This window comes from Paraphaeosphaeria sporulosa (assembly GCF_001642045.1).
Source record: "Paraphaeosphaeria sporulosa strain AP3s5-JAC2a unplaced genomic scaffold CC84scaffold_10, whole genome shotgun sequence".
NCBI lineage: Eukaryota > Fungi > Ascomycota > Dothideomycetes > Pleosporales > Didymosphaeriaceae > Paraphaeosphaeria > Paraphaeosphaeria sporulosa.
In genome coordinates this window covers 1,343,886-1,365,788 of record NW_017253369.1, presented here as the reverse complement: position 1 = coordinate 1,365,788, position 21,903 = coordinate 1,343,886, and the positions used below count along the sequence as shown (strand labels likewise).

At 55.1% G+C, this 21,903-nt stretch overlaps 6 protein-coding genes across 6 annotated transcripts; 2 read left to right on the top strand and 4 right to left on the bottom strand.

Annotated features, from left to right (window-relative positions):
• Nucleotides 1–81: 81 nt before the first annotated feature.
• CC84DRAFT_1153972 (cytochrome P450) lies at nt 82–2,127 on the bottom strand (the record flags this gene model as incomplete). Its single annotated transcript, XM_018176860.1, has 6 exons — nt 82–383; nt 435–592; nt 703–1,094; nt 1,165–1,359; nt 1,438–1,680; nt 1,783–2,127. 6 exons carry the CDS (start codon nt 2,125–2,127, stop codon nt 82–84), a joined length of 1,635 nt encoding a protein of 544 aa, XP_018032208.1.
• A 2,286-nt stretch (nt 2,128–4,413) lies between these two features.
• Nucleotides 4,414–5,296, top strand: CC84DRAFT_242146 (uncharacterized protein). The gene is made up of 3 exons (XM_018185642.1): nt 4,414–4,419; nt 4,494–4,634; nt 4,690–5,296. The coding sequence occupies exon 3, from the start codon at nt 4,720–4,722 to the stop codon at nt 5,245–5,247; it is 528 nt and encodes a 175-aa protein (XP_018032207.1). The 5' UTR covers nt 4,414–4,419; nt 4,494–4,634; nt 4,690–4,719; the 3' UTR covers nt 5,248–5,296.
• Nucleotides 5,297–6,748: 1,452 nt separating this feature from the next.
• CC84DRAFT_1190038 (uncharacterized protein) lies at nt 6,749–7,917 on the bottom strand (the record flags this gene model as incomplete). The annotated part of the gene is made up of 2 exons (XM_018181094.1): nt 6,749–6,842; nt 6,914–7,917. The coding sequence occupies 2 exons, from the start codon at nt 7,915–7,917 to the stop codon at nt 6,749–6,751; spliced, it is 1,098 nt and encodes a 365-aa protein (XP_018032206.1).
• Nucleotides 7,918–8,318: 401 nt separating this feature from the next.
• On the bottom strand, nt 8,319–10,913 carry CC84DRAFT_242138 (uncharacterized protein). The gene is made up of 2 exons (XM_018185641.1): nt 10,213–10,913; nt 8,319–10,159 (listed from the first exon to the last, which is right to left on the bottom strand). The coding sequence occupies exons 1-2, from the start codon at nt 10,742–10,744 to the stop codon at nt 8,721–8,723; spliced, it is 1,971 nt and encodes a 656-aa protein (XP_018032205.1). The 5' UTR covers nt 10,745–10,913; the 3' UTR covers nt 8,319–8,720.
• A 3,351-nt stretch (nt 10,914–14,264) lies between these two features.
• Nucleotides 14,265–17,417, top strand: CC84DRAFT_1221302 (plasma membrane ATPase 1; the record flags this gene model as incomplete). Its single annotated transcript, XM_018183257.1, has 4 exons — nt 14,265–14,519; nt 14,579–15,320; nt 15,371–16,746; nt 16,794–17,417. The coding sequence occupies 4 exons, from the start codon at nt 14,265–14,267 to the stop codon at nt 17,415–17,417; spliced, it is 2,997 nt and encodes a 998-aa protein (XP_018032204.1).
• A 2,123-nt stretch (nt 17,418–19,540) lies between these two features.
• Nucleotides 19,541–21,520, bottom strand: CC84DRAFT_1179852 (uncharacterized protein; the record flags this gene model as incomplete). Its single annotated transcript, XM_018180438.1, has 4 exons — nt 19,541–19,842; nt 19,976–20,265; nt 20,316–21,344; nt 21,402–21,520. 4 exons carry the CDS (start codon nt 21,518–21,520, stop codon nt 19,541–19,543), a joined length of 1,740 nt encoding a protein of 579 aa, XP_018032203.1.
• Between the last annotated feature and the right edge of the window lie 383 nt (nt 21,521–21,903).

The window sequence follows — 21,903 nt, the reverse complement described above, 5'->3', positions numbered from 1 at the left end:
TATAAGGATTTAGAAGATGATTTCCACGCCAGTAGATGCCGATCCTCACACATCCCCCAAACCGCCCATCCCATACCCCTTCTACCCAACAAGTGGCACATACTCCTTACTAAACATGCCCTGCGGCACCCTCCTCCACTGGCCCCCCTCATCCAGCTTCCCCTCCACCCTCGCCCATTCCCGCCTTACCGCCTCCGCCTTCTCCGCACTCCGCGGCGTAATCTGCACCGGAAACTCCTCCGGCCGCACAAGCACGCCGTCGGTCAGGTTGTCTGCGTCGGGCAGGATGGGTTTCCCGGTGAAGTCTTTGGTGGGGGTGAAGTCGAAGGCCCAGAGGAGGCGCGCGTAGGCGAGGAAGAGGGAGCGCTCGGCTATGTGCATGCCTGGGTGCAGGTTAGTTAAAATTGTGGCAGCGAAGTGGGATAGGGTCGTACCCTGGCATGAGCGGCGTCCAGCGCCGAAGGTGTAGTGGTCGCGCTGCGCGAAGTCGGCGGCGTGCGCAGCTTCGAAGGCCGACTGGGTGTCGTGTGCATACCGCGAAGGGTCGAAGACGCGGGGCTTGGGAAAGTGTTCCTCGTTGTTGTGAAGAGCCCTGCTTCACTGTGAGTTCCTACATGTCCTGGATGAGGCGCCGACCAAAGCATCGAAAAATGAAAGAGAAGGAGTAGGAGAGGGGGACGATGGGGCAGGACGAGTACTCACCACACATTCATCATTAGAGTCGCGCCCTTCGGTATCCTATACCCCATATACATATCCTCCTTCATCGGGCTCCGTACCATGCCCAAAATCGGCGTTGGCATCCATCGCAGACTCTCTTTGACGCAGCCCCGGATGTACTGCATGTGCGGCTCGTCTTCCATGGTAGGGAGCCGGTCGCCGCAAACGCGATCGATCTCGGCCTGCGCGGTGCGCGCGACGTCCGGGAAGAGGAGCAGCGCTTGGATGAAGCCGATGAGCGTGGACCAGGTAGTGTCGGAACCGGCTTCGTGGAGCGACCCGAGGAGGTAGGAGGCTTGGGCATCGGTGAGGGTTTCGCCGTTTTTTGAGTGCGCTTTGGCTTGGGCGAGGGCAACGTCGGCGGCGAAGCAGGGCTTGTTGGGTCAGACATGTTCAAAACTGTACGAAGGAAGATTTGGAGATGGGCGTCATGAGGATGCTTACATTTGCAGTGCCCTTTTCTACATCGCGCTTGAGTTTATTCCAGTGGACTAGGTAGAGCTCAAGCTCCTTCGCATGCAGCGCCTTTGCCTTCCTCTTCACCGGCACGAGAAAATCTGGTAGGCGCTGCAGCACGGGGAAAATATCCAACAACTGCGCCTGTACCGTGCCGAACGTCGTCGCCCAGTCTTCCACGCACTGTCACTGCGTCAGTACACAACTTTCCTCGTTCATCGATACTACCATCTCGCAACGAAAGGGAGCATAATCTCACACCTCAAACAACGTATGCATATTCTCATCATCGATGCTCACCGTCCGAAACCCAAACACCATCTGCGTCGTCAACGCATTCGTGTACCTCCGCATATGATCGACCCAGCGCGCTGGACTGTCCAGAAACCCCAGCAGCATCTGACGGTTCTCGAGATCCTGGTATGGGACGTAGCTTATGCTTGCCTTGATGTTGAGGTGGTCGTGCACCAGACTGCGCATATACCGCCAAGTCTTGCCGTACTCCTGTTTGCACCATCAGCCTCGGAGACCCCTTTCATGCAATAACGCGAACGAGCCCAACAACAGTTGTAGGAAAATAGCGCAAATACTGCGCCGTCTAATTACCATCAACAACATCCTCATCCACCCACTGATCATCTGCCCGATATACAGCGGCGGCCTGCTACTAAAATTCCCGCTCCTCCGATCCAGCAACTCTTTCACCGCCTCATCCGAGGACAGCACGATCATCACAGTACTAGGCCCCAGCATCAGCGAGTAAATAGGCCCATACTCGTCCGCCCATGCCTTGAATTGGTGCCATGCCTTCGCGGCTGGGATCTGGTGCAGGTTACCAAGAAAGGGAAGCGTGGGCGGGCCGGGGGGAAGGTCTTTGGGGCGGCGGCCGAGGATGCGGTAGCGGTGAAGGATGGCGAGGAGGGTGGTCAGGGTGAGCAGGAGAGTGTACATTGTTGCTGTTTTGGAGGAAGAACAGGATCGCAATGGCGATGCCGTAATGGGGAAAAACAGAGCGGATTTTGTGTATATATATGGGATAATCCTGTAAGTGCTTACTCGCATGTGTATGCCTCTCCCTCAAACCTGCGCGCAACGATCGCCCATCTACGCGTCGCTGCATTGGCTCCATCGCTTACCGTCCTTCGGTAGAAGGACCGCGTACATCACACGCCGAGCTGCCGTCAACGGTCAGCGCAGCAGACGTTGCAGCGGACGTGCCTAGAGCCTGCCTTAGCATGCTGCCGGTAGCCCATGTAAGGCATGTCGCCAAGGTAAGCAGCGCCCGTTGCGGAAAATATTCCAGGGTTGTATGCACAGCTCTGCCCGGCTGAGGCTCTGCGTGCGGGGAACCTGGAGACGATAAACAGCTGATGCGATACTGATCGCCCGAACTAGGGAATGAAATGATGCATGTACTGCATGGCACGCTTATCTCCGGTGCCAATGGCCTTGAGAGATGTACGAGAGACGGTGAATTATCTGAGCGCGGTGGCCTCCTTCCGAAACTTCCTCAAGCGGCAGTTTTCAAGAAGGCGTGGATTATCCTGGGCTCTTACTTAGCGCGGTGTGGACGTTACTTTTCGTCCCTGCACGTTCAGTCAAACTTCCATATTCTGGCAGCTTTTCGTCTCTGCCGGTTGCCGTGGATCCTTACTTTTCCTTGGCACGTGGACTCTCCTCGTCTAGGTCTCACAGAATGTCCCCCCCGCACACTTGCCTACATGCGCAAAGACGCAAATCTGGGACATGCAAGCGTAGTAATCGATCGAATGAATGAATGAATGAGATATTGTTGAGCCTACCGCGACGACGCATTGATTACTCTGATGTAGTTGATTGGGCCCAGGCCGCTCCGCACACCCCATTCGAAGTTTCCTGTCTTCCCGACCTTACAGCTCATCCTGACACAGCTCAAGCATACAGACAATGTTACCTCTGCCTTTGCATAGCGCATCCTGGTATAACTCACGACTAGGGTCTGAAAATATCTCGAGCCATATGGCACAAGCCCACGGTACGCCCGAGGCACCGCACGAGAGGGTAACGGCACTAAGGAGCTGGGAGGAGCTGGGAATGGTGCTTGTAGTTACCGAGGCAGATCATAGGCAGTTTAACGTTAGAGATTAGAAGTACAATCAACCCGTTGTCCCGCGCCTCGCGCGAGTGGATCCTAGCAATTTTGAAATGCATAGATGGTGCAGAAGTACAGTACCTATGCCCTATAGTATTCCTACTTTCCAAGCCACACGGACTACCCTTACCAAACGCTAAGTCTTATATTGAAATACTGTTACGATCACAAAGGAACAGAACAGGAATCCGGTAGAATTTGGCGCGACGAGATTTGGCTGACAGTGGGGAACACCAGGTCAGTAACATCGACGCTGATCAGAACGATCAGTGACCAACATCACGTGACAAGGTCCGGCAGGAAACGAGATCCCTAGGCACTTAGGTCCTGGGATCTTGAAGACTCGGTGGGACTTCAATGAGGAATTGGAAGACAGTGATGGAACGACTAGTATATACTCGAGGACATTCTCTGAACGTTTCCTATTCTTCGTAGTCAACTTTCAAACTTACTTTTGTATCTAAATTGAAGCTACTCATATACACACGAACCATCAGTCTTCTTGTTAGGATCCGCTCGCGCGTGGCTGGGGCATCGGCTTATTGTACTCCTAGACCACTGTCAGGATCTCATGATCCAACAGGCCCGTAAGCTGCTTATGACGAAACGTCAACAGTTTGCCCCACCAAGGAATATGTAATGTCCCACGGTGGCCACGCGCCAAGCCTATGGGACGATGGGACCACGTGATTGGTCACGTGATTGTACCACGGGATCCCACACGTCTCACGCATGGGATTTCATGGGACCATGGGATTATGGGATATTATGGGATTTCTATGTATATAGGAACCTAAGTATGAACTCTCATACTCGTGTTCAACCTGTTTATCAATCTATCGTTTGGATTACACTTAGGCCATATTGTTGACTCGTTATACTTCGCAAAATACTATCGTATCAACAAGGCCCCTTCCCTCCTCAGTTAGTTGTCTTGCCCGAGAACCAACCTTAATCCTTAAGGACTAGCTACCCTGCAGGATTTAACACTTCTCTGGATATCGTTGTATCATACCACGGTGTGATATAGGGAATTCAATCCACTCTTTGGTACCGCCATCCTCACGCTCGAATCACTGAATACCCGCAAGGTCGACCGAACCCAAGTTTAGGTTAGTGGATCCCCCTTGTAACAAACACCTTGGTCTCTAGAATAACCTAACTGCTCACGTGTTGACGTTTTTAGCGCCGCGCTAGCTAGAGTCTGAAGACAGCTAAGGGCCGATCAGTCGACCCACACCAGGCCATCACCAAATCCACGCCTAGCTTCATCTGTCCAACAAACCCACCCACAACAAAGTCCGAAGAAGGTTGCGAGCTGCTGAAGGTTTGCTCAAACACCTGACCAGGCCACCGTCTGGACGATTAATATTCAAAAACAGAACAACTCTGCGCCGGTCAAATACGTCATCATGAGTCTTAATCAATTCAACTGTGAATCCGTCTCCGATTCCGAAACTTCCATCATTTACACGCCTACTGCAACTTCCGCAAATGTTACCGCTGGTCTCGTAGACCATGAGGACACATCCAGCGGTGTCCCGTCAGACGGTTCCACCGTTATCATCCGCTCTATCTCGTCGGGGCATGTAATCACACTGCTTGACGGGCAGGTTGTGCTGGCCTCCCCCGGCGGCCGTGGCTCCATCCACTGGTCGTGTGTGGAAACCGAAGGCTGGCTCGGTTTCCGAAATCGCATCTCGAACAAGTTTCTGTGTCACGATTGGAACGGAAGACTAAAGTGCTCGGCGGAACAGAGTAGTTCATGGAGGCACTTTACCATCACTCCGATACCAAAGGGGGGTTATGTCATGCAGATGTTAGACTGGTGGACACTTCGACCTGTAGTGATCAATCCAGAACAAGGGCTGCAGAAAATAGGGAGGACGGGAAATAAGTTGGCCGAGGGAATCATCTGGGAATTTATCAAGGTTGAATAGGAATAATGCTTGGTGTATTACACTGTAGCTGTGTATGAATTGTTTGAATAATTCAAGATTACCCTCTTAGTAAAGTCTCTAACCCACTTACTTGAAAAAGGCGTCGAGGTCACCGTGCAGTGTAGAGACTGTGGTAACGCACTCTACGCGGCTTCCGAACGAGGCTATGAATAGGTAGCGAAGATTCTATCTAATATGACATCCCCACACTTCCAGAGACCTGCTTTCTTCACACAACCTATAAGTACCGTCCAGATCCTCTTGTAACCTTGAATCCTGTTTGTCCTTTCATTCTCAAGTAGTGGCGGGGTCCCTCTCACAACGGGAACTTGTGCCGCTCCTCAACCAGGGCGTAATATCGATGATCGCGAGGACGGAACCTTGGGTTCGGAAGGAAGGCAGCCATGGCTCTCTTTAGCCGATTGTCGACAAGAGCTGATTTCTAGGCATTCTTCCGTCCGAGGAGGTTTGGGTTGATGATATGGAAGTTGAACGCACTGGGCGCAAGAAGTCGGGATCAGAAAGGCGACATACAGCCAGCCAGTGTCCGGAGCGCCAGAAGGCCTGTCCCATGTACGGTAATGGTTCTTTCAAAACCATGCCGAGCTACAGGTAGTATGCCTCAGATAATCACTTCGGAGGCATGTAGCACAAGCGTCGTTTTATGCGCACAAGTAGTCGGGAGGTCCGAATGTCCCGGATGGCCGCGATCTGAAGTTGGAAGTGCAAGTGGGTCGGAGTTTCCTTCCTGACCCGGATATAGCTGTGTTTGGTTGTATTTATGGTATCGAAACGTCACTGGAACAGCCGGTATAAGCTGTATGTACTTCTCTGTTTGGTGGAGAAGGTGGGTATTTTGCAAGTCCGACCCTTCGTTACCAGAGAGTACGAGTCGGATATAACGCAGGACGACGGCGTGGCTGTCACTTGGCGCGAAGGAGGGAATGCCGACCCAGAGTGGGATGCTAGGCGCGAAGATAGGAGTGGCGCAACAGAGTGGGACAGCCAGTTGCTTGTGGATCTGAACTGTAAGTCTCTCCAGTGTATCAGACTGAATGAGTGTGAGGTGACACTAATGAGAACAGTCGTAATCAGTGATTGGCTACTATCACTCCGAGGAAGGCCAGGGCATGGAAACTCCGTTTACTTGTCCCCTTGTCTTTGTGCACGAAAACTTCGGGCAGGTCCAGAAGAGAGCCGAAAGGACGTTGACGTTGCGAACTCCCATCCAGAGTGGACTTGAAGAAGGATGCATGTGACATGTAGCGTTACACACGAGCAGCCTCGATGGGCTCAAGGTGTGTTGGATGCCGTTCTTCCCAGCTCGACGTGGTCGTCGCCAATCCTTCGGGTTAGCCTAAAGGCCTTACTGAGACCTCCCGATCAGCGGTAGCGAAAGGTGGCGTGCGAGATTAGTCGGCAGAATGGTCAAGTCGGCGATGATGAACAGAAGTGACACAGCAGTCAGTGACGAGGACACACTATTTCCACGCTAGCATGCTTACACCATGCAGGCGAGGAAGCCGAGCGTCTGGGGACGGTACATGTAAACAGTAACGTGGAGTCCAATGTAGCACAGCATGATTTTCTTTCGCCTAAATATGCTAATTGCATCTCTACAGCTCACTCCTCGTCACCTCCATCCTCCTCCTCCCCATCAGCATACCCATCTAGCCCGTTCCCCTCCAAAAACTCGTCCAACAGCCCCGCAACATCCTCATTACCCAGATCCGCAAACGGGATGTGCGTCGCCCCCCTCACCCCCACCTCCCCCAACTTCACCACCTCCGCATTTCCCCCGTACTTATTAATCAGCCCCGCGACCCTCCTACTCTCCTGCACATAACTATAGTTCTCCGCCCTATGATCCCCCCACACAAACTGTATCCCCGGCACCCTAGCCAATTTCTTAAAGTCTTCCAGGGGGACAACGTACGGCCCGAACCCGCCTTTCCCAGCGGTGATGTTGAGGTTGTCGGGGTAGACGTAGCCGATCGACTCATATGTGACGATGCCCTTGATGTTGGTGCTGTTGGAGAGCGTGGCGGTGAGCTGGGCGCGGAGACCGCCCGCTGAGTTGGTGAGGTACACGATGTCGCGGCCTATGCGGCCCGAATCTGCAGCCACCGCGGCGGCGCGCGCGTGCAGTTCTACGTTGGATTTGGTATCGTACTCGACGTATCGCGCCGAGGTGGCCTGCTGCCACGCATCCTCATCCTCCGTCGGGAAGCGGACACCATCCCACCACTGCTTGTATCTGGGTCCAAAATTCCAGGCTACGAAGTTGGAAGTGTCCATGTACGCTGGTGTGTACACGGTGGCTTCGCACGCCCAGTTTGCGCGCCCAACGCGCGGCCCGTCCCACAGGTACACGGGGTAGTCGCGGCGGAGGAAGAGGTCCTTGAAGCCGGCCCCACCGGACCAGGTATTTTGCCAGACTTGGGTGGACGAGGAGTGCCACATCACGAGGGAGGTCTTGCGCGGGCGGGTGGGCAGGAAGTACTCCATGTAGCCGTGGTCGCAGGATAGGGTGAGGTTGGGGTTGAAGGGGGCGGACATGGTGCGGCCACCGATTTGGAAGCCGCCTGTGCTGGAGAGGGTAATGGGTTTGTGGGGGTTTGTCGAGGCGGAGTGCCCGGTTAGGGCGAGGGCAAGGAGGGGGAGGAGCATGGTTGTGGTTAGGGGAGGGGGAGGCCGGACCTCGCAGATAGGAGAGAGGCGGCAGAGTACTGAAGGTAATATGCACGGGTTTTGAGGGAATGCGATGCGTGAGCATGTCTTATGTACTGTTTGTGGTGCATGCTGTAAGCTGTCCTCGAGATGTGGAGAGGAAGCAATTGCCGAGACGATGCGTTGCCGAATTGATGAACCATGGCTCAGCCCTATGGGTCCCGAGTACTCTTACAGTGTGCATGACGAAGAAAGCACATGATCGAGAGTACTGCGGCAACCAGCTTAACGTCAGAAGATGAGCTGGTGGCTGTTCGTGCCATTGATCGTCTTCTTCTTGAAACAAAGTCCACCTGAGTTAGGTCTGGACATCGACTTCGAAGCACGCGATTAGTGAGGTCCTTGGAAAGTGTGGAAAGTGTGGTTGGTTGGGCGTATGCGATTCTCTTTTCCCATATTACCAAAGCTAGCAATGGCAGACATTCAGCCGCCGGATCGGATATAACACGGGCTGAGAATCTCCAGCGCAGCTCGAACCAAATTGTTCAAGTACGTGTAATTGAAGCAGAGAGAAGGTGCCGAAAATGTCAAAAGATATAGATATCCTATGATCGCACAAAGGCGCGAGATGATATCGATATGCTGGTCCAAATGGCGAACTAGCACACTTACTCCAGAACCAGAGACATAATACTGCCCACAACCCACTCACCATCCATATAACACCGATTGTTGTACTCGGAACGATGCAAATGCAAGGCTCTCCCTCCAGAACCAGAAACAGAAACAATAACACAGAAGCGTCAACGCTGCGAACGTTTTTGGAAGTGGAGGAGATTAGCAAGTCTGGTGCCAACACCCACCTTTCTAGCTTTTGAAATTTTTCCAGCTATCGGAGGAGTGGCGCTCCTCGTCCCAGTACGCTTGACTTTCGACGCAGCCTTATATGTACCCTTGTAGCTTGCTCTGGGCGCTACGTTGGGGCACGACGCTTGGGCTTCCGGTCGTTCTCTCGCAGCGAAGGGGTCGTGGATGGCGGGTTCACTAGGACGCAAAGCGGCCAGCTGAGGTTCCGTCGGTCGATCTGTCGAGAGGCTTGAGGAGGCGTGGGAGACGGGCTTCGCGTGTGCGCGCTGGAAAGCCTGGGAGGCCTGGAACGCCATGACCAGAGCTGGCGCCTCGCGTTGGGGTTGTTCAGCTGTGGCGAGAAACTCAGAGCTTTCGATACTGATAACACGTCTCGACTCGGCTTTTCTCGACACGTGGGCCTCGGGAGGCTTCCTGGCAGTATTTGTGTTGTACGGCATCGTTTGGTTGCCTCTGGGTGAGCTTTCGATGCCGCCACCCACAACCTCTCCGTGCCCCACCCCCTCCCCTCTGCCTCCCCCACCCTCCATCCCCTGCACCTGGTCCTTGTCATGGCCAGATTGACGAGCGAAGCGCTTGTAATTCATCCTCCAGTAGCGGTGCACATCCTCGTTGTGGGCTCTGCTGTAAAGCGCCCCACGCATGTGTCCGTAGAAGTCACGAGCCAAACGGATTTCATCCTTCCCAATGGACTCAGGGAACCTCTCGATACGGTAGTTGCGGATCCACTGCAACTCCCGCACGAGCGTGAACAAGTCCTGGCCGTGGAAGCCGTCCTGTCCATACGGTTTCGGAAGTCGGAATTCTTGTTCATCCAATCTCTGTCTGAAAGAATCATGCGCAAGCTTTCGCATACGCTTTTGGTTGGGTGTAGTTTCGTCCGAATTGGCAAACTTTATTAGGGGGTATATTACGCGGCGGAGTGATAGCCATCTCTGTTGCATAACGTGTTCAAACCACATGTTGAAACTTGTGGCTATCCATCTAGCTGGATCACGGTCGAGCGCGAGTGTTCTCTGGACATCTTCGTGAATCTCCAAGGCATGGAGGTCTTCTCGGTCACCGCGCACACTTGCTTCAGTGAAGTCATAAAATTCGTCGTTCTCATCTAGCGCGGCGGCGCTATAGTCGCCAGGAGACCGTGTTTGTTTCCAAATGCGCCGTATTGACTTTTTCATGGCATATCTCTTGTGGTGTTCTTTCCGAATGGGAATCGCCAGTTTATGCATGACCGCCATGTGTCGTATTGTATCTGCCCCTAAATGTTGGTTTAGTCGAACTCTTAGCACGCTACTCAAAGCATTCACTTCGTGTTTCAGGTCGAACAAGTCAGATAAAATCTGCCCGTGAAGCTCTCTCAGAGGAGCAAATATATCTGCACCGCATCTCATCAGTAACCTCAACGCAGACTTCTCCGGGGTGACGTACGAGGTGGAGTAGATGAGAACCATTGCGCAATGGAATCAATGTCTGCAATCAGGAGACGAGCAAAAAGAAGGCCCTTCTCGACGAGATATTCGCCTCTATGCAGAGAGGCGAGCTTCTCATTCAACGAGCGTTCATGTGCTTGGCTGACGCGCAGTCGCTGAAGAGCAAGACTATAGTCTGCTTCACGGATCGCTACAGAGCGCAAATCATTTCTAGCGCTGGCATCCACGAGAGCAACATCTCCTACGGTCGCACGGTCCACGCCACGAGCTATCCAGCGATTTCTGCCTCGAAAGGTTGGTATGACGTGCAGCCATTCTTTGCTATATAGAGGAGGGTCAAATGAACCCTGCACTTCTCCATAAGATACTTTTGTGAATGACGGTTCCAGTTGCAAATGGCATGCTGCGCGTTGAAGCTGATTGACTTGTGCTGGTTTAGAAGCGAAGTGTTTTCTGAATAAAGGTTTCGGCTGCAGCTGGTCTGCTGCGCAGGAAAGCTGATTGACCTGCACACGGGCGCGTCGCGCCATAGCCTGACCAATTTATCGATATCAAGCTCGAAGACCAAACGTATGAACTCAACCCATGGCCAGACAAGAGAATATGCAGCGTTGCTACGACGTCCAAGTGCTAGATAGCAAAGGCAGAGATTGAGCGGTGCGAGCATGAATTGTGGGCGTCCTACGCGGTCGAGATGCGGTCCGGCGTTCTATCTGACCGACGGTGAACGTAAAAGAACAAAGAGAGACATTGCGCATCAGAGAAAGAGGTGAAAACGCGCGATCTTGGGCCTCGCCTGGTCATTGAAGTGCACTCAGGAACGTCGACGCGCCGAAAAAAAGATCGGCTAGTCTCAAGAGGGCTTGGTATGTCACGTGTACAGTGCCCGGATGAGAAGGATGGGTGTCTATGCCGACAGGCACGTAACGCGAGATGCTGGCATTGTGTATACTTTCGGATGCATCTTGACCATGTCATAAAGGAAAGGCGCACGACAGGTCGGACTTGCGAATGCGAGAAGCCAGCGCTAGGATACAGCGGCAGGCTTGGAGGTCTTCGCGGTACACTTGAATATATGCAGGCCGATGTATCTAGAAAAAATCGCGCAACCCACTCTACGATCTTCTCCCGCGGCTCCGAAGAATTACCCTGCGTATGCCGCGCGTGTGTAGTGTAACGTGGAGTAGCTTGGAGAAGAATGTGGTACCCAAACGTTTTGCGATTAGTTGCTCGGCGCGTCACTCATTGGTGGCACCGTCCGGACTTTGGTTTGAGGCTGCAAAAAAAAAATCGGCACATAGAGTAGGATGCGCAGCGGTGAAAGAAGCTGGGGCACTTGGCGCGGCGGATAGGCTACTCGGTTTGGGCGAGCGGTGCTTCGTACGAGGCAGGTCAATCCCACGCGGATGCTAGTGGCGGCCTGATGTCGCGAGCATCGAGGGTACGGTACAAAGGGCAAGGGTCGCGAAAATTCGCATGCCACTATGTCATCGGTATGCTGTCTTCCGAGTATAGTACCAAGACGGTCAATCAGATGCACCAAGACGGTCAACAGGACGGTCATCAGATAGCTCCAAGACAGCCAAATAGGCCCAAGACAGTCAGATAGTACCAAGGCGGGCATGCAAAGACGTATTGTACCAAGACAGTCTATACTGATTAATGCATGGAGGTAGAGTATATCCCGAAAGATCGACAGCATAGGGATTGCGCAATGGGATGAACGTCGGCTAATTCACGAGACGAGCAAAGTGAAGCGAGCACTTTTCGAGTGTTGGCAACGGAGTTGGAAACCTCAGGATGTGATGTGACTGCGCTGCCTCGGGTATTTTGGGGAGCGGGATCGGCGTTGGATGGATGTGAAAACGCATCTGCAACGCCCGCGTGGTGTTTGGAACGGGCCGGCCGGGTGGCTGGGAAGATCTTGAATCGCCACGAACAAACGGCGGTGGTTTGACGAGGCAGAATGTGTAGTCATCGGCAGTAAGCTATCACACGGCGACGCTTGCGGGCCAAAGTCGGCGCGTCGCCACGATGCGCGTTCCGACATGGTGAGAAAATGCCGCAGAGCCACAGGGCCGGCAACAGGCGAGGCTTCTGGGGTCTGGAGACGTGGCAGCGCGGGTGCTCGAGCAGCGCCAAGCGAGCGGCGAGAGCCAGGGAGCCGCAATGAGGCTCTGTTGTTTGTTTTGTGCGTCTCGCGTTCCAGGGGCGTTATCTGGAGCAGCGTCGCGGGTATGGAGCAGCAATCACAGTGGCGCGAATGGCGACAACAACAACAAGGGTGGTTATTTCCGCGAACGGAGCGTGCTGTGGGGGTAGATGGTTCGGCCTGCCATCGGCGGAAGGCTTCGGGGTCCAAGGTTTTATTGTGTTATTACTGCTGCTGGACGCGGTGTGGGACAGGTCACGTGCGCTCATCTCGGTTGAGCTATATGCGCTGGTGGTTGACTCGGGCAATAGATAGGCCACGAGCCCGGGGGCCTGCCTCGGCACGCGACCCTGCAAGGAGGTGCGGTGGCTGGCCGCGCGAACAGGTTGGGGCGATGTGCAGTGTTTGGGGTGGAGAGATGGTTTGGAGTGGTGATACACGAAACAAACGGCTGCACTGTGAATCGTTGCGCAGCGCGCAAGGCTGGTGCAGCGGCTGGTGCAGGGCGTGGGCTGGAGTGCAGGCGGCGGCGTGCTGGGCGCGGGCGGGCGAATCAGGGCGCGGCTGGAGGGCCGTAAGCGGCCTAGCGCTGGCGCCGGAGACGACTGTCAACAGGAACAGGCCAGCTGCCCGTGCTCTGTCGTCGCTCGTCTGGGGAGCAGCCAGCAGCCCCGATGATTGTGCCGTTTGCGACCGGCCTGGAGCTGCTGGCGGGCTCAACAGCAATCTCAGCGTTCAATGCAGGGCGAGGCCGCGACCTGGCGTGACAGCGGCGGCGGTGCGGGCGACTACTGCCACCAGGTCGTCGGAGAGCGCTGGAGCGGGTCCTAGAGATTGACAATTTGCTTGCAGCTAGTGAAAATGCCAGGCGCGGAGGCGGTCAACCAAGTGTTTCGCAGCGGCACGCCCATCACACGCAAGTGCACTGGAAACCGCGCTCAAACAGAGAGAAGGGCCCGGGGCCGCCAAGCTGGGCCGAAGCTTGAATCGAGACGCAGCGTGAATCCAAAGCTTGAGGCCGGTGAGGGAGCAGGGCGGGCGTGACACACGGCTTGCACAAATGTGCTCGAGATCCGGCGCAACCGCACCCACGTCATTGTGCGGTCGAGGGCGCCATGGAGGCTGCAGCGCGCCAGTGCTGATCGCTGCCGCGCTTACCTCACCACCTCACGAACGGCCGCCGCAGGATTGGTCAATGGCGCGCAGGCGGCGGCGGGCCTGGGCGGCGGGCTGCAGCGCTGTTGGGGCGCCCGTGGATGCTCGTCGAAGCTCTCGGTGCGCGATTAAGGCTCTTTTCGCGGCTGCCAGGCACGCCGCGCGCGCGATGGTCGTGCAGGCGGCGGCCCACAGCGTGCGGGTCAGCGCCCACTCGTGAGCTGCAGCAGCGACGCAGGCTGCTGGGGCAACGGGCACCGGGCAGGGGTCGCTGGGCAGGCAAGGCTCGATAGTGTGGGTTTGGATCGGCTGGGGTAGCTCACAGCTGCACCCTGTCGCGGCGCCCGAAGCAGGCAAGTCGTCGGTAGCTTGCGCTATCGCGCTGGGTGTCTTTATTCGCGCAAAACCGAGACGGCTCTCAGCAAACGGCCAGTGCTTTCCATACGAGCTCCGGATAGGTCGGAAGGCCGCTCGACGCTCGCATCGGCGCGGCCTGCAGCCAGCTTAAGAATTTGCTGGTGGCCCGTGCGCGCGGCCGGGTTAGGCTTGTCGACGTCAAGGCCCTCTGATAAAGAGCTCCTTCCCCTCGCGTCCGGCTCCGAACACCTCTCTTGTGCCGCTTCCTTTGTCCGCCCAAGCAGTGCAGTGCAGCAGAGTGTGCCTCCTCGACAACAGCTACGCCGACCTCTCGCTAGTTGCCTGCAATTGAATGAGATAGCCTTTCCTTCCAGCATTCTTTCACCATGGCTCGTGGTCAGAGCGAAGAGATCGAGCGCAATGCCTCGGTCGCGACCCGCTCAAAGTCCATTGTGTCGCTGACGGCCTTCGAGGGCATGGACGAGTATGCCGCGCTGCAGAAGTACATCCAGTTCTACCGCGACCCGCGCGCTGCCCAGCTCGAGCACAAGCCCGTCGAGGAGAAGAAGCCCTGGTGGAAGTTCTGGTCCTCGGGCAACAAGACGGCTGCCGCTCCCGATGGCTCCGTTGTCCCCGATGAGGTACCTTTCCCTCGCTCGCCAATTGACGTCCCAATGCCGCCTGCTGACCTTTCCTGCAGATGCTCAACAGCGATATCCGCCAGGGTATCACCAGCGCCGAGGTCGAGAACCGCCGCAAGCGCTTTGGTTACAACGAGCTTGCCACGGAGAAGACCAACCTCCTCAAGCAATTCCTCAGCTACTTCCAAGGTCCCATTCTCTACATCATGGAAATCGCCGCCTTGCTCGCCGCCGGTCTCGGCGATTGGGTCGATTTCGGTGTCATCTGCGGTATTCTTCTTCTCAACGCTTTCGTCGGTTGGTACCAGGAAAAGCAGGCTGCCGACGTCGTCGCATCTCTCCGTGGTGACATCGCCATGAAGGCCGTTGTCGTCCGTGACGGCGGCGAACAGACCATCCTCGCCCGCGAAATTGTCCCTGGTGATATCATCATCATCGAGGAAGGCCAGACCGTCCCCGCTGATGTCCGCCTCATCTGCAACTACGACACTCCCGAGGACTTTGAGCGCTACCTCCAGATGAAGGAGGAGGACCTCTTCGACGACACTTCTGACCCCGAGGATGAGAAGGACGACGAGAACATCGATGAGGAGCGCCCCATTTCCCAGGGACACTCTCTCGTTGCCACTGACCAGTCTGCCATCACCGGAGAGTCTCTCGCCGTCGACAAGTACATGGGCGAGGTTGCCTACTACACCACCGGCTGCAAGCGCGGCAAGGCTTACGGTATCGCCCTCACCACGGCGAAGCACTCCTTTGTCGGTCGCACTGCCAGTCTTGTCCAGGGAGCCAAGGACCAGGGTAAGTTCCATTGCACTCAATTCCCGCCAATAGCAGCTAATCCATCGCAGGTCATTTCAAGGCCATCATGAACTCTATCGGTACTGCTCTTCTCGTCCTCGTCATGTTCTTCATCCTCGCTGCGTGGATCGGTGGTTTCTTCCGTCACTTGGGTATCGCTACCCCCCGCGGTGGAACCGAGAGCTCCGTCACCCTCCTCCACTACGCGTTGATCCTGCTCATCGTCGGTGTCCCCGTCGGTCTTCCCGTCGTCACGACCACCACGCTCGCCGTCGGTGCCGCATACCTCGCCAAGGAGCGCGCTATTGTCCAGAAGCTCACTGCCATCGAATCCCTCGCTGGTGTTGACGTTCTCTGCTCTGACAAGACCGGTACTCTCACTGCCAACCAGCTCTCCATCCGCGAACCCTACGTCGCTGAGGGCCAGGATGTCAACTGGATGATGGCCGTCGCTGCTCTTGCTTCTTCCCACAACCTCAAGTCGCTCGACCCCATTGACAAGGTTACCCTGCTCACCATCCGCCGTTACCCCAAGGCCCGCGAGATCCTCAACCAGGGCTGGAAGACTGAGAAGTTCACTCCCTTCGACCCCGTCTCCAAGCGCATCACCACGGTCTGCCACATGGGCGGTGACAAGTACGTCTGCGCCAAGGGAGCTCCCAAGGCTATTCTCAACCTTTCCAACTGCGACGAGGAGACCGCCAGGCTCTTCCGTGACAAGGCTGCCGATTTCGCTAGGCGTGGATTCCGTTCCCTCGGTGTCGCTTACCAGAAGAACGGCGGTGACTGGATCCTCCTCGGTCTTCTCTCTATGTTCGACCCTCCCCGTGAGGATACCGCTCAGACCATCGTCGAGGCCCAGCAGCTCGGTGTTCCCGTCAAGATGTTGACTGGTGACGCTATCGCTATCGCCAAGGAAACCTGCAAGATGCTTGCTCTCGGTACCAAGGTCTACAACTCTACCAAGCTCATCCACGGCGGTCTCTCCGGTACCACTCAGCACGACCTCGTCGAGCGTGCCGACGGTTTCGCTGAAGTTTTCCCCGAGCACAAGTACCAGGTCGTCGAAATGCTCCAGCAGCGTGGTCACTTGACTGCCATGACTGGTGACGGTGTCAACGACGCTCCCTCGCTTAAGAAGGCCGACTGTGGTATCGCTGTCGAAGGTTCCACTGAGGCTGCCCAGGCTGCCGCTGATATCGTTTTCCTCGCCCCCGGTCTGTCCACCATCGTCTTGGCCATCAAGATCGCCCGTCAAATTTTCCAGCGTATGAAGGCGTACATCCAGTACCGTATTGCTCTCTGTCTTCATCTCGAGCTTTACCTCGTCACCTCCATGATCATCATCAACGAGACCATCCGTGCCGAGCTCATCGTCTTCATCGCCCTCTTCGCCGATCTGGCCACCGTCGCCGTTGCCTACGATGTAAGTTTCACACGATGTTATTCCTGAACTGTCACTGACTCTCCTAGAACGCTTACTCTGAGGCCCGCCCTGTCGAGTGGCAATTGCCCAAGATCTGGTTCATCTCCGTCATCCTCGGCATATTGCTCGCTCTCGGTACCTGGGTCATCCGTGGTACCCTGTTCCTCCCCAACGGCGGTATCATCCAGAACTTCGGCTCCATCCAGGAGATTCTCTTCCTCGAGGTCGCCCTCACTGAGAACTGGCTCATCTTCGTTACCCGTGGTGGCAAGACCTGGCCTTCGTTCCAGCTCGTCTTTGCCATCTTCGGTGTCGACGTCATGGCCACCATCTTCTGTCTCTTCGGTTGGCTCTCGGGCGGTCTCTACCAGACCGACCCTCCCTCCACCTACAACTTCCGCGCTGACGGCTGGGTCGACGTTGTCACCGTTGTCGTTGTCTGGGCCTACTCGATCGGTGTCACCATTGTCATCGCCATGGTGTACTACCTCCTCAACCAGATCACCTGGCTCAACGACCTTGGTCGCAAGGACCGCACTCGCAAGAACCCCGCCATCGAGAACATGCTTGCTGCCCTCAGCAAGCTGTCGCTCGAGCACGGAAAGGACAAGCATGGTGTCGACCGGTACGTGCTTGCGGCACGTGCTGCTGAGGAGGAGGATGACGAGTAGATTTGAGATACCAGTGTACATGCAAGCTTTCTTTTGTATATTGTGTCAGGGGATGTATTGATGCATGTTGAATAACCACAAGGAAAGGCGCGACAGTTAAGACAAGTCTGCCTAGGGGACGAGTTGAAAGCGCCTAATTTCTAATTTACTGTCTGAACATTCATGTCTATGTCTCTATGTGTGATTTGAATGCAGTCCAACGGCCTATAACATCAATTGAGTGACCGGGAGTTAAAGTTTGCAGTAATTGCAGTTATTCGGCGAACCTGCCTCGCGAGAAGAGTGTCTGGCGTGGGAAAAATCTGCGGGCTGCGGGTTTCACGCTAAGCAAGAATTCCACGGGTGCAGGTAGGCGCTTTTGGCCATCTCCACGGCGCGCGGCTCCTATCGCGGCGCTACGCAAGGCGCGAGGCGAGACCGCCCGAGAAGCACCGAGGTGACTTGGCCGGGCTTGGTCAGATGTATTGGCAATGTCCATGGCGACGATTGCAATTTGCAAAACTATGTGGGAAGAAGGCAAAAAAAAAAAAAAATCGCGCAGGTGCTGTTTGGTTTCCGTTGCGGTTGCTTGGGTTTGGCATTGGCTCTGCGTCTGCGAGACTGGGCTGCGCAGTTGGGCAGGCGGACAGAGAGGCAGCGTGAGCATGTGCGGTGCAGCACAGCTAGCTAGCTCATTGTGCAGCTCGGGCGCTGGCGTCGTGCGTGTGCGTACTCGCCAGCCCGACTTGACTGCAGATTGCGATGTTCCAGTCTGCGCGTGCGGCTGTCGTTGTTAGGGTTTGCGTGTGTGGTCATGTGGAGGGCGGCCAAGAGCGATGCACAGCGTCGAGCGATTAGGTTTTGCGCGTGGGCTTTGCTCTGCTTTGGCGGAGGGACTCGCGAATTGCTTCTGCAACTGCGTGTGCTTGGGTCGTCGGTCTAGGGCGTCTCATTGGACGCGACGTCCACGACGGGTTGTGTCGTGCAGTGCATGCCCAGTGGTTGGGGCAATGGCTGGCTAGCGGCCGGTGGGGGATCAGCTCGACTTCTCCAGGGCTTCACGCGACTGTGCTGCGCTGTGTTGTCCTGTGCTGTCATATGGTAGGCGCACGTGTGGGTTCGCGGCTAGACATTTGGAGAGAGAGAGAGGTGAAAGTGTGGCTTTCTGTGACAATTGCTTTGCGCTCTTGGCTTGGGCGTGGGGATACGTGGTGGGCTGGATTGGACAGGGTTCGGGAGATGGGGTGCGGTGATGCGTGGAGGTGCATGTGAGCTGCGTCCGGGAACGGGACATGCAGCATGCTCTATGTCATCGCACGGCTTACCAAAGATACGTGCATGGAGGTCACGAGCGTCCGCTCTACTTCACGACTTCAACCGTTGCATCACGCGGATAATTGCTGTCTACGGCACCTGCGGCACTTGGAGTGGCCGTCCGTGTCATCTGTGGAGATCATGTCGATAGGCCGTGTTTCCACGAGTAGGGACGTGTCAGCGGGTGTCACCGGCAAGCTTTATGCCCGGAAATGCGTGGCGATGCTTACGCACTGCTTTATCGACATCGTTCAAGAGGCTGACTGAACGATGCAGTGCACCAATCGCGCGGGCGAATGCCGACCTGCGAGATGCGCTAGCTGCTACAATTGCACATCCCCAACCGCCAATGGCGTTGGACGCATGGTGATCTTCTCGTGGCGAGGTGGAATCCAAGTTTGGACGCTTTCTTCCCTTGTGAACGTGGGGAGTGGAGAATGTGATGGGGTGCCATCGGTTGCCAACATAGCGTAGGGATGAGAAGGAGGTGGGAGGGGGAAGATGATTGGTCAATTGGGCGACGTGACCAATCATACCCGATCTCGCTGTCGTATCGAACGCGTTGTTAAAGAGAAGTTTAATGCTTTCCGAATTAGGACTCTGACGTGGTGCGTTCCGAAAATCTTAGGTTTGGTTGATATCTCTTATGGCTTGCACAGGCATTATGTTAGAACGTATGCCGATTACGTGCGTGAGTGGGTGTGTTTTCAACATGACCATTTGACACTTGTGAATCTTTCGAAAAATCACTGTGAGGCAACACAGCTGATAAATCCTTCAAGGTACGATCCGGCTATTGACCGTTCTGTCCATGGTTGATCGCCATCACTCTACAACTCTGACCCATATCTTTCAACAAAGTTCCTTAGATCCCGTCGCGAGTCCGTCGGCGTGCCAGCCAGATACCTACTTTTATCTTTTCCCGTGTGAGCCAGTTCGAGAAGCTTTCGCGCGAGCCACCACAGCTCGACGCTATATTTCACGAAGCCAACGAGTTGCGTTTCGCTGATATTAGAGTGTGCGTATACGACGTCGTAGAGCTCTTTCCAGCGGTTTGTGGCGCGGAGGAGAGCGGTGTATGAAGAAGAGGCTAGGAGACTTGTTCGCGCGGCATAGATGATGGAGTGGAGAGCTGGGGGGCTGGGTCAGCTGTGCCAATTATTTCGGGCTACAGTATTGCCGTGAGGATTTGGCGGCTCATTGTGACCTGAGTCGCCTCTGGGTACATGGAGCGCAGGCGAGACGCTGGAGAAGAGGCCACGCACCAACTATATGTGTGGTCAAAACTTTGGGATCGATCGACATGGACATGGCATGCTCATATCCGGGCCAGGTATCCTGAAGATACAAGGATATCCACTCTTTCAAGCTGAGGCTCTGCCTTGTATCGCAGGCAGAATTCGTGACTAGCTGCGCGAATTTGCCCGGCGAGGAAGCTTCAAACAGTGCGTCAGCGCAAGGAAGGTCACCCGCCATTTCGGACACAGGCAGTTGCACGGCGTTGTTGAACGTGATGGTGCTTACACCGCCCGAAAAGAAGACTGCCGCAGCGGTTCTACTCGTGTCAGATGGTACTGCTACTTAGGATCTGTCATTGCGGCTCACCTTATCTTGCTCTCGTCTGCGACGAACTGTTCCCACGACATGCTTTGCAAGGGCATCGCTCGTTTCGATCTCACCAGACCCAGAGACCTTACCGCGGTGGATAAGGCTGGAAATCGGTGGAATAGTCCCCTCCGAGCTATTGCTCGATCGGTGGAACTGTACAGCAACGCGTTGATCAACACAGCGGCTTGAATTGTCTGAATGACCACTTCATCCACTTTGGCACCCGTATAGACCACGCCTTGTAGACATCGAAAGATATATTCCTCCGCCACGCTGTAGAGACAAGGAGCTGACAAAGCGTCGTCCGTGGGCGGAGAGTGTGCCGATCCAGCAAGTGCGACCGCGACGAGTAGTGGCAGGGAAGCGTGCTGTATATCGAATGTGGGACGGTGGATGAATGCGAAGTGTGGATGGAAATATTGAAAGTATGCTGAGACATAGCGCAGTAGAATGTGCGGAGTAAATACTTGACTGGCCGCATCGACTGGGAACTGGTCGTAGCTGGTATCGGTTGCACCCGTACTCAATTGGTGCTGGAAAGCGAGCGTTTGAATGATCTCGTCGACTCTAGATTGGATGCTAAGACCGTCGGACCGCATCCTGGAGTTCACTTTGCTTGGTTCGTCATAAATGTCGTACATCGGGTCATCTTCCTCATTGAACACTGTTTCGACAAGCGCGCCTGATGCCGCAAACGCATATGTGATTGATTCGAACCTGGGATCCGTGTAGCTCAGTAAGAAAGGCAAGGGGAAGCGCGATTGATCAGCACAAGCCTTGCTCACACGACCCTCATGGTTCGGCGTTCGATCAAGAACTGTCGTTACGGCACCCGGTGACCCTCGCACGTAAGAGCACTTAGCTTGACTCAATGAGCAGCGTCCGCAAGGTTCTTTCCCATCGCACTGAACCTTCTTTAGTTGGCAATGAATGCATGCATGACGCCTCCTTCCCCGTTGCAGTGAAGGCTCCAGATCGTTCTCGCCCTTTTTGGAGCACGTTTTGAAGTGTCGCCGAAGGGCATCGCTGCATTGCGTCAGTTATAGAGAGACAATTTCAAAGTAAACTTCAGTTAGAACTGACTGGCGGAGGAAACCACGTTCGCAGAACGGGCAATGTGACGAAGGATCTCGAGAATCTAGGTTCACGATTAGAATCTGATGAGTCGCACCATATGCCAGCTTACTCACGACCGCGCTCATGGCGCCGAAGATGGCTGTTAGTATTGAAAGCTTTTTGACATATCTTGCACTTATAGCTACGGTCTTGATTGAGTTCGAGGGCTGCGTTCGACATGTGGATCGACGGCGGTATCGTTAGGTGGGCGCTCATCGAGTGGGCTTTTCCCGAGTGTGGGATTTTGCCGAGCAGCAATGCTGCGCTCTTCCTGATGCGGACAGACGCGAAATGTATCCACCTCACCTTATGGCATCATGTCCTTAGATCTCCTCCTATTCTATAAGTTTTGAATTCAATTTCGTGTTTCGGGCGTCCTGCCTTGTCGATTTGCTGCGATCCCACTCTATGCTCGCATGATAGACTAAACCCCGAGCACCATTGTGATTCCCGAAGGAGCGAACGCATG

Coding starts and splice junctions, on each gene's coding strand:
- CC84DRAFT_242146 (XM_018185642.1), top strand. CDS start 4,720: ATGAGTCTTAATCAATTCAACTGTGAATCCGTCTCCGATTCCGAAACT.
- CC84DRAFT_242138 (XM_018185641.1), bottom strand. CDS start 10,744: ATGGCGCGACGCGCCCGTGTGCAGGTCAATCAGCTTTCCTGCGCAGCA. Junction 10,160..10,212: donor GTTCTCATCTACTCCACCTC/GTACGTCACCCC, acceptor GATGCGGTGCAG/ATATATTTGCTCCTCTGAGA.